At 47.7% G+C, this 14,767-nt stretch overlaps 1 protein-coding gene across 4 annotated transcripts in view; it reads right to left on the bottom strand.

The window, feature by feature from the left end:
- The window catches only part of TRAF2 (TNF receptor associated factor 2), a 105,856-nt gene that overhangs the window by 48,279 nt on the left and 42,810 nt on the right, over window positions 1–14,767 (bottom strand). For all 4 annotated transcript variants that reach the window (XM_073556056.1, XM_073556059.1, XM_073556058.1 and 1 more), the window contains one exon: window positions 293–502. In XM_073556056.1, the coding sequence (XP_073412157.1) occupies window positions 293–495 (203 nt within the window). In that variant the 5' untranslated portion in view covers window positions 496–502. The remainder of the gene's footprint in view (window positions 1–292; window positions 503–14,767) is intronic.

Raw genomic sequence — 14,767 nt, 5'->3', positions numbered from 1 at the left:
ACAACTTTTAGGAGTGCCGTATATCTCTATATATTTTGACACTGTTCTAAGGTTTCCAGAATGGCTACATGGTGTATTTTCAAAGTAAAGACCTGTCACAGTAACCATATTAGAGAACTAACTATAGGAGATATTAGTGCAGAAACCCGCAGATTCCTCAAGTCCCTTAGTCTATGACTTCTAAACAAAGGGAATCAAGGGACCTCCAGATTTCTGCCACCAAAATCCCTGTCAGACATCTTAGAGAGAAGCTTATTGCAGCAGTTAGAGGTCACAGCTTTACATTTCTCACCTTATAATCTTCCTCAGGCAGAAGGAGCAGTAACGATGTCCACACTGGGCCTGGAACGGCCTCCTAAGGATGTTTTTACACTCGGAGCATAAATATTTCCCTTCTAACTTTGTCCCAAGAATTTCTTTCTTGAACCCGGGCTCATTGGTGTCTATAGAGCTGGGTGCCGAGGAGATGGAGACTGCGGCAGAGGCCATGTGCATAGGACACCTGGGAGGAAAAACAGAAAGGTTGAAACATTATACTGAAACACTGCAAACTGCCCTGGACAAAGCTGCAACTCCTACACATAGAACAACTCAGCACAGACGGCAGTAATCCTGACACACGCTGCAAACACGTCTTCAACAGCGCTGCTCCAGGTGTGCAGAATGTCTACAGTGAAAATCCCATCAGGCTGGAGTTTTTTCTATTATAAGTTTATGCTTAAAACATACAACTCTGCTCTCCAACTTTCCAAACAATAAAACCTACAAGAGACAAAATGAACAAAAACCTTGTCGACAGTGGGACGGCTTTTATGCTATATTTGATCAAATACAGTATTATTAAGAATTCTGTATTATTTAAATGCACTTTTGCTTTTTACTTATATAGTTACAGCAGGTTTTTGCTCATTTTGTCTCTTGTAGGTTTTGTATGCTTTATGGCCAATGTGAACATGCGTTTATGTGCGGCATGTATACCAACTCAAACCAAGCTCAATCTTTGTGTTTTTACCTTTCCAAACAAGCCTACTTCACCACCCTCATCACCTCACTATCCAACAATCTTAAATGACTGACACTTTTCATTTCCTCCTCTGTCCAAGAGTGCAAGAGGGGCCCCTCCAACACCGACCTCAGCGCAGATGATCTGGCCTCTTATTTCGAAGAAAAAATTAACCGAATTCGACAAGAAATTATCTCCCAATCCCCTAACGTTATGCATATTTCCCCCCCCCCCCCCGCATTCCATTTAACTCACTTTCTGTCTTTGAACCGATCACGGAAGAAGTTACCAGGCTCCTTTATCTTCTCTCCCTACAACCTGCACCAGTGACCCTATTCTCTCACATCTCCTTCAGTCCTTTTCCCAGGCTGACAACACTCAATTAAAATATTTAACCTCTCTCTCATCTAGTTTTTTCCCTTCTTCTATAAACATGCCAGCATACATCCATTAATTAAAAAAACATCCCTGCACCAGAACCATGTTGCTAACTACACACCTGTCTCTAATCTCCCCTTCATTTTTAAACTTCTGGAACGGTTGGTCCGTTCCCGTCTAATGCGCTCTCTCACATAACACTGTTATTGACCCTTCACAATCCAGTTTCCGCTCTTTACACTCTACTGAAAGTCCCCCTCATTAAAGTTTCTAATGATCTACTACCAGCTAAATCTAATGGTCCCTGCTGGTTCTTCTGGATCTTTCTGCAGCATTCAACACAGTGGATCTTCAGCTCCTCCTCACTGTGCTCTGCTCTACTGGCCTCAAGGACACTGTTCTCTCCTGGTTCTCCTCCTCCTACCTCTCTGACCGCTAATTCACTAACTTTTGCTGGCGCCTCTTCCTCAGGGATCAGTCCTAGGCCCCCCTCCTTTTCTCTCGCCCCTATTGGACAAACCATCAGAAGACTTAATTTCAGTACAATCTATATGGTGAGGACTCCAAATTTTACACATCGCCTCCTGAAATCACCTGTGCATTACTACAAAATACCAGTGAGTATTTCTGCTGTCTCTAACATCATGTCCTGCCTCTATCTAGCACTGAATCTGCCAAAATCTGAACTCCTTGTGTTTCCTCCATCCACCAACGTTTCCAAACCCAATATTGCTATTTCCATGTATGGTTCCACCAAGGGCTGTGGAGTCAGTAAGAAAATCCACCGACTCAGACACCAACTCCGACTCCACAACACTGGTCACTACTGAGCATGTGCATAAGGTGCAGCACAGATTCATCTCATCTACAACTCCACAGCACTAGTCACTACAGAGCATGTACATAAAGTGCAGCACAGATTCATCTCATCTAAAAGCTGACATCCTTACATTGGGAACAAGACATTTATAGGGCATTTTATAACTTTCCCAAAATTAATAGGAAAAGATTTACAGCACATCCTGCATTGTACTACTTTACCTAATGTATTATAGATTTTAGGAGTCTGAGTGGATCCATTTTATACCGACTCCAACTCCGACTCCACAGCCCTGGTCCAACATTAATCCTTAGCAGCATGCCCTCTGTCTTTGGGTTATATTTCACTCAGATCTTTCCTTCACTCCCCACATCTGATCACTAACTCGTGTCACCTGCACCAAAAAACGTATCTAAAATTCAATCTTTTCTTACCTTTGACTTTGCAAAAACTCTAACTGTTGCTCTTATTCATTGTCATCTGGACCACTGCAACTCTCTACTAATCGGTCTCCCTCTTACTAAACTCCAATCCATCCTGCATGCAGCAGCCAGGATCATATTTCTTTTCAACCGCTACACCGTTGCCTCTACCCTGTGCCAGCCATTGCACTGATTGCTCATCCACTACAGAGTCCAATATAAATTTCTCACTCTCACCCACAACGCGCTCCTAAGTTTGACACCACACTACATCTCCTCCCAAATGTCTGTCTATCACCCTACCTGTGCCCTCCTTTCAGCTAATGACAATACTAACATCCTCAATAATCAAAACAATCAAAACCTCCCACTCTCATCTGCAAGACATCTTGTGAACTATACCAATTCTCTGGAATCCACTATTCGATTAATTCCCAATACCCACAGTGTTAAGTGTGGCCTAAAAATACACTTTTTTAGACTGGCTGTTCTGCCCATTCATGTGCAGCAAGAAATTTCTTAAGCGCTGTTCCAGCTATGGCCATTAGATATCATAGTTGCCTTCTCTTTTTCTATTCATAGATTTAGAATCATTTGCCTTTAATAGTTGTTCTGTTTAGAACCACCCCTCCAGGTTTCCAGGCTTGAAGCTTGTAGCCATTTTCTCTCGGATCTCTGAGCTACTCACGTTTCCTGCTCTCTGCAAAATCGCTGCTTCTGGCAAGCGGATTCCGGTGAGGGTTTAATGCAGTTATGTGTTGTGCTATGTATCTGTGTTAACTAGCCATAATGCAGCCCCCACGATATGTGCAATGTATTTCCAGCTCCTTGTAATGCCTTTGCACTCCATGTTAGACAGATGCACCCGTTCAGTTAGTGCAATGCTGACAGCCTTACGTTGCTTAGATCTTCCCTGCATTGTGCGTTGTATTACTCAACTTCTGTAATAATGCCTGCTACTGTTATAATAGCACTCTGTATTATTGCTGTGATATCTGCCAGTACTGATGTATTGTACTGTCTGTTTCTTTATAGTTTTTACCCGATCATATCCACAATTGTGTTCACCAATCTCCTCCACTATATCATCCGTTATCATCTACCATTGTTGTTCACATCATTTCAATAAATATAGACTTAAGCACCCATACAGTCTATTTACTGGGAGTGGATGAAGGGTTTAGCCGTATGCTGGAATCCACACAGCGTCATACGTGGAAGAAGGCAGAACAGTAAAAACGGTGCGCCGGCCGCATGCAGTGATTGTATAGACTGTTTGGGACAGCTATCACCCAGACTGCACCGCATACGGGTACTACAGAAGCTGCCATACAGCCGCAGGGAATAAGAGCCCAGGGCCTAGTAAAAACAGACCGCTGGTCGTACGCGGTGATTACACAGTCAGTAAGGGACCACAATCACCCAGACAGCTCCGCATACGGGTACTACAGCAGCTGCAATACAGCCGCAGGGAATAAGAGCCCAGGGCTCAGTAAAGGGCCCCTGGTCGCATGCGGTGATTACACAGTCAGTAAGGGACCACAATCACCCAGACAGCTCCGCATACGGGTACTACAGCAGCTGCAATACAGCCGCAGGGAATAAGAGCCCAGGGCTCAGTAAAGGGCCCCTGGTCGCATGCGGTGATTGCATAGACTGTACTGGACCGCTATCACCCACACTGCTTCGCATACGGGTATCACAGCAGCCGCCATACAGCCGCAGAACGAGAGTGCAGCCCACCAAGGAGTGCTACATCATTCCCACCACGCGGAAGCCCGCCGTGCATAGCCTCAGTTTCCCGCCAATATACTTAGCAGTACGCAGCTAAACGCACAATGTCTCGAAACAGCAAATCCTCACACAGAACGAGGTCACGAGCAAGCTCTAGCAGGTCGTCAATAGCAGAGCTCGCTGCTGTCGCTTGTGCGGAAGCAGCCAAAGCAAGATCCTCCTTCGCCGAATGAGAGATGCCTCTAAAGCTGAGACAAGCAGATCAAGATGCCGAAACCGCACGTTTGCAGTCAGAGAGAGAGGCGGAAACTGCACGCCTGCAAGCCAAAATCGCACGTTTGCAGGCAGAGAGAATCGGAAACTGCACGCTTGCAGGCAGAGCTGGAAAGACTTGCGGCAGCTAAAGAGACAGCAGCTGCAATAGCTAAGGCAGAGTATTTGGAAGCTATGAAGGATCCTGATTATGAGAGACTCAGCAACATTCTAGGACCAGATCTAGAGCAGCAAGATCCAGCGCAGTGCATCGCAGAGTACGTCCGTCAACATTCCGGCATGGATGACAGCCCTGACGCATCATATCGATCAGACTATGCCGATTACCAGCTATCCAACCCCCAAACTTCACTACCATAGATGAGGAGACGTCAAGCACAGAGATGTCGACCGCAGCTACCGTTCCACTGAGAAGGTACAGCTCCCATCCCGCCTTAAAGAGCCACCTTCTTCACCGAGAAGGTACTGCACAGACTATCTGGAGTCAGAAGGGTCTTATAGGTATGGTGATACACCACACACTAGACATGACTATAACACACTGGCTCGTGTCAGCACTGACCGAGCCACCATGGACTTTGCAAAGTTCTTTGAACGCCGAGAACTGGTTACAAAAGGACTTGTAAAGTTCACTGAAAAACCCAAGAACTATAGATTATGGCAAGCCTTGTGCTGGACCGCCATTTATGGTCTGGACCTTTCTTGTAGTGAGGAGTTAGATCTCCTAGTAAAGTGGCTTGGAAGGGAGTCGGTCGAACATGCCAAAAGACAGAGACATTAATATAAAGCATCCACGCACAGGTCTACGTAAAGTGTGTGAAAAACTTTATGAATGCTATGGGACAGTAGAAGTCAGAGAATGCTTTATATAAAAGAAGTGATGAGTTTCCTAAGATAGAACCTAAAGGTTATCAAAAGCTTAGAGAATTGAATGATTTATTGATAGAGTTACAGGTTGCCCAGGAGGAAGATTTGCCCAGATTGGCATTCTTAGACACCGCTAGAGGAGTCAATCCCATAATATAGAAACTTCCTTACAACCTACAAGCAAAGTGGGTTACATGTGGTTCACGGTATAAACAAAATCATGATGTACCATTCCCTCCTTCCACTGTTTTTGTAGATTTTGTCACCCAACAAGCTAAGATCAGAAATGACCCTAGTTTTGACTTCACTCTGTCATGTTCCACTGACCCCGTTGTCAAACCCAGTAGGACACCTGTGGCAGTCCACAAAACTAACATTGTTTCCACAGGCCCTCCTCACAATGTGAATAAATCCCCTCCAGACGAGAACAAGCCTCAGGATGTCAAACAGTGTCCTCTACATAAGAAACCACATCCTCTACTAAAATGCAGAGCCTTCAGGGAGAAGTCTTTGGAGGATCGCAAAGGTTTCCTCAAGGAGAACAACATCTGCTTCAAATGTTGTGCCACAACCTCTCACTTCGCCAGGAACTGTGAAGCTAGCGTGAAATGTGCAGAATGCAGCAGCATGGATCACAAGACAGCCATGCACCCTGGATCACCTCCAAGAGTATTGTCGCAAGCAGAAGAGCATGATGGGAAGCAGGAGGACACTGACGAAGACACCACTGAGGTCAGCTCTAAATGTATGGAGATCTGTAAGGGACTCACAGGAGGAAGGCCCTGTTCAAAAATCTGCCTTGTCCGAGTCTATCCTGCAGGCCACAAGGACAAAGCCCTTAAGCTATACGCAATCCTGGATGACCAAAGTAACAGGTCCCTAGCCAGGTCCATCTTCTTTGACAACTTCAGCATTGTAGGCCCTGGTTCTCCCTACACCGAGGACGTGTTCAGGTACCGTTGAGACGGCGGTGAGAAAAGCAACCGGATACAAGGTGGAGTCCATAGTTGGCCAAACCTGCCAATCGCTACTGACCATCCTGGAGTGCAACCAGATTCCTGACAACAGGTCAGAGATACCTTCACGGGAGGTGGTGACACATCACCCCCATCTGAAGCGTATAGCCCACCTGATACCGGAGTCGGATCCAGAAGCCCCAATAGCTCTACTCCTGGGAAGAGATATACTGCGAGTCCACAAGACTAGAGAATGTATAAACGGCTCCAGGAATGCTGTGTACGCACAGAGGCTCGACCTTGGATAGGTCATTATAGGAGATGTCTGTCTAGGAAAAGCACACAAGCCGGCCACAGTCAACAGTATGCTTACAGAACACTAGAAAATAGAATTAGACTTACCGGTAATTCGGTTTCTAGATACCTTCCACGACAGCATAGGAGTTTGTCTCCACGCTCTAATGGGGGACAGGAAGCACAAAGAGGTTAAAAGGTCCCTCCCACCTCCCTCTCACCAGTGACTTATAACTTAACACCATAGCACCGGTTACCTTAAGATTCTCAGAATTTTGTCCAAGAATACAGGGAGGCAATTAGTGCTGTCGTGGAAGGTTTCTAGAAACCGAATTACCGGTAAGTCTAATTCTATTTCCTCTAGCAACCTTCCACGACAGCAAAGGAGGAATACCAACCTATACTGCACTAGGAGGGGACAATGGCCTGAAGAACTTTTCGGCCAAAGACTAGATCCCTGTTGGACAAGGGGTCCAACCTATAATGTTTAGTAAAAGTATGCAACGAGGACCATGTTGCAGCCCTGCAGATCTGCTCAGAGGAAGCGCCTGCCCTTTCAGCCCATGAAACTGAAGTAGATCGTGTTGAATGAGCCTTAATCCCTGTAGGGGGTGTCATATTCTGCGCACAATAAGCTTCAGAAATGGCTTTCTTGATCTAGTTGGCAATAGTGTGTCACCTTCTTTCCCTTATTTCTGCCTGATGAGTGGATGAACAAATTCTGGTCGATTCTCCAGGGTTTGGTAAAGCTCAGGTAATGCAGAATTATACACCTTACATCCAGCATGTGGAACATTTCCTCTCTAGGGTTTGCTGGGTTCAGGCAGAAAGAGGGGAGGATAATATCCTGTGATCTATGGAAGTCAGTCACGACTTTTGGAAGGAAAGATGGATCAAGTCGGAGGACTAAGGCATCATCCCTAATTGTTAGGTAAAGTTGCCTAACTGAAAGAGCCTGAAGTTCTCCTATACGCCTTGCCGAGGTTATTGCAACGAGGAAGGCAGCCTTGCAGGAGAGGAGCTGAGGACTACAGGACGTCAGAGGTTCAAAGGGAGATTATGTAAGCCCTTTAAGCACTACATTCAGGTCCCATGGGGGTACGATAGCTTGTTTCTTTGGATGTAGTCTGGTAGCTGATGTCATGAACCTCCTTATCCAACAGTGGTTGGCTAAGTCCCGGTCAAACATGGAGCTTAAAGCAGCAACCTGTACCTTGAGGGTACTAGGCTTCAGTCCTAATTCAAGCCCTCTCTGTAAGAAATCCAGGATGCGAGAAATATTGGAATGTGCTGGGTCAGGAGGATTCGGAAGATACCATGACGAGAATTTTTTCCACACTTTTTCATAGATGGCATTGGTGACCGGCTTCCTTGACTTCTGCAGGGTTCCAATTACAGCACTGATAGGCCTCTGGATTTTAGGACCTGGGCCTCAGTAACCAGGCAGCTAGCTTCAATCCCCAAAGATTCGGGTGGTGTAGGGGACCCTGTAGGAGGAGGTCGTCTTCTATGGGTAAATGGACTGGTCCGTCTATTTGAAGCTCTGTTATCAGGGAAAACCACCTCCTCTTTGACCGTACTAGGATGGTCGGAGTTCCCTCCGCTCTGATCTTCCTCAGAGTGCTGGCCAAGATTGGAACTGGGGGAAAGGCATATGCCAGGCGGAAATTCCATTTGTAGGCGAAGGCAACTACTCCCAGAGATTTGTCTCTGAGGTTCAGGGAGAAGTATTTCTCTACCTGGGAATTTTGGCCAGATGCTAGCAGGTCGACCTCTGGAAGGCCCCACCTGCTCACTAGTTCTTAGATTGTTCTGTTCAGACTCCACTCGCCGGGCTGAATACATCGTCTGCTCAGGAAGTCTGCCTGAAGATTGGAGGTTCCCTTTAAATGGACCGCTGTCAATGAAATTAGGTGCCTTTTGGTGCAGAATTATATTCTTCCTGAAATGGACTTTAGACCGTTGAATTTCATGCCCCCTTGGTGTTTGAGGTGGGCTACCGCAGTCATGTTGTCGGAGTGTACCTTGATATGATGACCCCGGACTAGGTTTGTTGCTGCCATGAGAGATACCAATGCTCCCCAGCCATTTTTGCTGGTGTCTGTCGTTACTGTGACTAAGGGAAACTGAGATCAACTCACACCCTTGCTCAGAGTCTTGGGGTCTGTCCACCAAGCCAAGGAAGCCCTTACTCATCCTGGAGTTAGAACTCTTTTGTTCAAAGAGCGAGGGTGTCCGTTCCAGCTCCCCAGGACGTGGGACTGAAGCACTCTGGAATGGGCCTGCGCCCAAGCCACTGATTGTATGCAGGATGTCATTAACCCCAGAACTGACATGGCTGACCGGAGGGTCGGGGACCTCTGTTTTCTGAAGTCCAAGATTTTTGAAATTATGGAACTCTGATGACCTTCCGGAAGAAAGGACATCTGCTTTCTTGAGTCTAAAGGTCCTGTTACACATAACCATGTACCAACGATCCGACATGGATGGGATCGCTGGGACATAGTTAGGCTGATCTCTGGTGAGCTGTCACAGACAGCCCCTTTAGCGATCAGGACCAGCGAGCAAGCTGGTTTCTAATGTAATCATCGGGTATCCAGGATCCGCGGCTCTTGGATACACAATGTTTACCTTGGAAACCGGCGTACACGCTGGTTTCCAAGGTAAACATCGGGTATCTAAGAGCCGCGCGGCTCCTGGATACCCAATGATTACATTAGAAACCAGCTTGCTCGCTGGTCCTGATCGATGCGTGCTGGCCAGCGGGAGACCAGCGATCAAAAAATGGCCCAGGCCGATCGAGCACGATCAGCGATACCCGGCAGAGGGGGCCGGTCGCTGATCCCGCTAGCGAGATCGCTGTGTGTGACAGGGCCTTAACAGTACTCCCAGAAATATTCTCCTTTGAGAGGGTTGGATCTGGAATATCTTTACATTCGGAATCCAACCTAAAGAACGAAGAATGTCCAGAGTCTGAGCTACCTAGCTCTCCAGGGCCTGGTAGGAGGTACCTATTATCAGCAGGTACGATGCAAATGCCCTGATTCCGAATATGGGACACAGCTTACCCCATTACCTTCGAGAACACCCGTGGGGCAGAGGATATGCCAAAGGGGAGCACGTTGTATTGGTACTGCTTTGTCTCCAGACCTTCTTGAACTGCAAACCGTAGATACCTCCTGTGGCGAGGATGAATAGGGATATGGAAATATGCATCCTTGAGGTCTATAGTGGCCATGAAGGAGTGAGGGCTTATCAAGGGAATGGCGGTTTTTACCGATTCCATCTTGAACCTGCGGTATGCGATGTGTCGATTGAGGTTCTTCAGATTTATTATTATTCTCGACTATCCTGTGGGCTTTTTCCACGAGAAATAGCCGGGAATAATGACCCTTTCTGTGTTCTTCTACAGGAACTTGGGAAATAGCGTTTATCGTAATAGGACCTGTATGCCTGATTTTAGCGCTGGCTGAGCCTCCCGAGATGGTAGGGATGTGACTCTCAGCCCCCGGGGAGGGGGATGACTCGAACTCTAGGAGAAGGCCCTCCTTGATGACATTGAGGACTGTGGTAGGGCTAAGGGTCGTGTAATCGATGGGAGATATGTGTCTCATAAATGGCTTGTCTCCATAATGTAAGGCATAACAAATATTGCTGTATTATTGTTTTGAAGGACCTGTGGTGAGGTCACAGTCATGTGACCAGTCAGCTGCTGGGTTCGTGGGTGTGGCTACACCCTTATAATGTGGCCTGCTCTTGAACCAAGCAGCTGTATGTGAGGGGGGTATACAACTCCTGTGTGCGCCGAGGCTGGTGGACTGAGCCTGAAGGAAAGGACATTTTGATGTTATTTTGTCGCCTGAACTGAAGGCTGTTTATTTTGGTGACATACTGTTTGGTTTATGACGTAATAAACCGCATGAACTTCAAGAGAACCTGCCTCCTGTCTACCGTCGCAACTAAGCAAGTAGAATCCCTACAGGACCCAAAGGCAGTTGGACACAGACTGCCAAATGTGGAAGAAATTCGAGAGCCTCCCCCCCACCGTGACGGAGTTATTGTTTCTCCTGTTGTTGTTGCTGCTGGGGGACTAGGATATTCTTACCCCTCCCCTTAAGCATAGCTCCATCTTCCTGTTTTCCCCTTCCCTTTTGACTGGGAAGTCTGACTCTGGGGGCTCGAAAAAATAACCGCTTCCTGGAGGCTTCTTATCCGTGGCCTTTTCAAGAATTTCATCTAGGGCTGGTCCAAAGACGTGTTCACCCTTGAAGGGGATGGAGCAGAGACTGACTTTAGAGGTAACATCCCCACTCCACATCTTAAGCCAGAGCGCTCGTCAGGCAAAATTAGATTGAACAAGAGACCTGGCGGAAGCATGAATCATCTCCATGGATGCGTCCGCCAGGAACCCTGTAGCTTTCTGGAGTATGGGAAGGGAATCAAGAAGCTCACCCCTTGAGGTCCCCTGGGAAATATGACTCTCTAGCTCTTCAAACCACCGGAAGAGGGATCTGGAAACAAATGTTGAGGCGATACCCGACTTTAACACTGAGGCAGAGGTCTCCCAAGCCTTCCTTAGAAGGCTCTCTATTTTACGGTCCATTGGATCCTTAAGCGGAGATGGGTCATCAAAGGGAAGGACTGTCTTTTTTACTACCCTTGCCACTTGGACGTCCACCTTCGGGATGTCCCATTTACATGCATCACCTTCCAGGGGAAACCTGTGCCTAAGCTCCGATGAGAGGTATAGCTCTTCTTTGGGTATTCCTATTCCTGGGAGATCATATCCACTATGCTTTTATGCACAGGGAAACCCGCCTGTTTAGCCCCCTCCAATCATTCTATCTTGAGCTGACTGAGGTACCGGCTCATCTTCTAGCCCTATAGTGGCACTGACTGCACTGACCAGCTCCTCCACCTATTCTGAGGAGAAAAGATATCTTATAGCTTCAGAAATTTTAGGGGCCACCGACTCTTCCCATCTTTCAGAGCTTGAGTCGCATGAGTGCTCTGATTCAGAAGCTGAGTCCTCCGGCTGAAATCTCCGTTTTTTTGAGGGAGATAGGTCCGCTGATGGAGGAGGAGGGGGGGGGGTTTAGGCGGCTAAGGAGGTCTGAACCTCCTGTTTGACCAAGCTGCGGATTTCATCAATCAAGGAGGGCTGCTCGGCTCTGACCACTCTATCCGTGCATGCCTGGCACGATTTCTTCTTCCATGATGTGAGAAGCCTTTTATTACAAATGGTGCACTTAACAGCTTTTTTGGTGGTGCCTTTATGGGAAGACTTGTCTCCCTATAAGAGAGGAGAGAAGTATTTGGGGATTAGTAACCCCCTACAATAAGGCCACCGCCACCAGGACCCACCCTATTAACACTCACTGTGGCTGGGGCAGCGCTGGGCTCTGCAGATGCAGGGCAGAAAGAACTCTCCATGCTGACAGGGGATCTTTGTCTTACCTGTCGGCGTCTTTATGAACAGTTAAACCCCGCCCTCAGCGCTTGTACCATTTTCCCCCTCCCAGGGTGCGGAGCAAGCTCCGGGTCTTTCCGGCATGCTCTCCACGCTGTCCGCTCTCCGCCATAGGCCGGACTGGAAGTTGCCGCGTTCCAGGGTGGAACGCATACCCCGGAAGTGATCGCGCGTGTAACGTCACTTCCGGGATGCCGAAAGCGTGCCAGGAGGAGGAGAGACCGGAGGGCTGCGGGAGGCCTCCGGTTGGGGATCACTAGCCCGCTTTACCCCCGAGGGGGTGCAGGTGGGCCAGGAAGGTCCCAAGTTTTAAGAAGACGGGAGCTGCACGGAGGAGGGGAGGCAGAGCCACCGACCACCACTGCCCGTCATTCAACATGGACAGGTAAACTGCAGCAGCTGGCCACACAGCATACCCCTAACCTCTCCAAGCCCCATGGGGGACAGGAAAGACACTGGTGAGAAGGAGGTGGGAGGGACCTTTTAACCTCTTTGTGCTTCCTGTCCCCCATTACGACGTGGAGACAACCTACTATGCTGTCGTGGAAGCTTACTAGAGAAAATGGACAACGGTCTCTCTTACGGCCATGTCACAATAGTCAACTGGTAATGGAATTGCCAAACAGCACTCCCCTACCTTGCCCTTTCTCAGTACCTACCAATAAAGACCACGCCTGTGAAGGTGAACAAGACCACATGGGATGTACGGTCTTAAGGTAGCGATGTCCATAGAAGATAGGATGATCATGGATAGACAAATAGTCAAAGACGAATCGAACAGTTGGGTCGCACCTTTACCATTTCAGCCTCAGAGAAGGCGCCTACCCAACAACAGGGAACTGGTCTACAGCCGATTGATCTCCCTCAGGCACAAGCTTCAGAAGTCACCTGAGACGAAGGAACACTTCTTTACCTTCATGGGGAAGATATTCCAAAACAACCATGCAGAGATTGCACCTGCACTTTTTCCCCACAGAGGAGTGTTGGTACCTGCCCATCTTCGGAGTCTACCATCCTAAGAAGCTAGGTCAAATAAGAGTAGTATTCGACTCAAGCGCTAAATGCAAAGATGTTTCATTGAATGATGTCCTACTGTCGGGTCCAGACCTTAACAACAGACTTCTAGAAGTATTACTCTCTTTCCACAGAGATACGGTGGCATTTATGGCTGACATACAACAGATGTTCCACTGTTTTCTCGTCAAAGAGGAACACAGAAACTACTTGAGGCTAATTTAGTACCGTGACAACAATCCGGACAAACATCACAGAATACCGGATGAGGGTGCACATCTTCAGGAACAGCAGTCGCTATCTACGGCCTCCGAAATTCCGCCAAAGAGGGCGAAGAAAAGTATGGGTCTGACGTCAGATCATCGTAGAAAAGGACTTCTATGTAGACGACTGTTTGAAGTCCACACCGACAAATGAGGCTGCAATCAGTCTACTAAAAAGGGCTCAAATGCTTGCTCAATCTAACCTAAGGCTACACAAGATTTCCTCCAACAGCCGAGCCTTTCCCTCAAGACTATTCCAGCGATCTAAAGGACCTAGACCTAAGCATCAACTCACTTCCCATGCAGTGGAGGTTTGGATTGCTTTGGGATCTAAAGACAGATGCCTTCACCTTCCAGATCAGTAAAGACGAGAAACCCTTCACACGCAGAGGAGTTCTCTCTTTTGTGAATAGTCTGTACAACCCCCTGGGATTCGTAGCTCCAGTAACTATCAAAGGAAAAATGATGCTAAGAGACTTCACCCAAGACACGTCTTATTGGGACGATCCACTTCCAGCAGAAAAAGCAGACCTGTGGGAAGAGTGGAGTTCTCTCGAGGCCTTGACCGACCTCCGTGTGAAACGACTGTATGCTCCTGTGCCATCCACAGAAGTCAAGACACAAAGACTTTGTATCTTCTGTGATGCATCAGTCAAAGCGATCGCAGCAGTAGCATACCTCAAACCATAGACATGAACGAGCAGAGCCACATCGGGTTTGTGATGGGCCAGACTAAACTGGCACCACTCCGTGAACACATGATACACAAACTGGAACTCTGCGCTGCTGTCCTCGCAGTTGAGTTGGCCGAGCTTATCTCAGGTGCAATGAATCTGGAGACCAAAGATGCAGAGTTTTACACCGATAGCAAGGTGGCACTAGGATACATCTACAATGAAACTCAACACTTATGTCTACGTCAGCAACCAGGTACTGAGGATAAGAAGATCCACCTACCTAATCAGTGGCACTACGTGCCTAATCACCTCAATCCTGCGGACCATGCGACTAGATCCGTTGCTCCAAGTCATCTTAAGGACACTACATGGTTCACAGGTCCTGCTTTCTTGTACCATTCGATGCCTCACATCGACAGGCCCGATACGTTCAAACTAGTGGATCCAGATGCCGACGAAGAGCTCCGTCCTCGATTGTCTGCTCTGCATACAGAGATTTCAAGCCATCATCTGGAATCTCATTGGTTCAGCAGGTTCTCAACCTGGAAGTCACTTGTTCGAGCCATTGCTTGTCTACATCATGTGGCCCAGTCCTA

Source organism: Dendrobates tinctorius, unplaced genomic scaffold (genome assembly GCF_039654945.1).
Source record: "Dendrobates tinctorius isolate UK_male_01 unplaced genomic scaffold, ASM3965494v1 ptg000231l, whole genome shotgun sequence".
NCBI classification, from domain to species: Eukaryota; Metazoa; Chordata; class Amphibia; order Anura; family Dendrobatidae; genus Dendrobates; species Dendrobates tinctorius.
The sequence above is the reverse complement of the archived record's forward strand: the minus strand, read 5'-3'. Positions and strand labels throughout refer to the sequence as shown.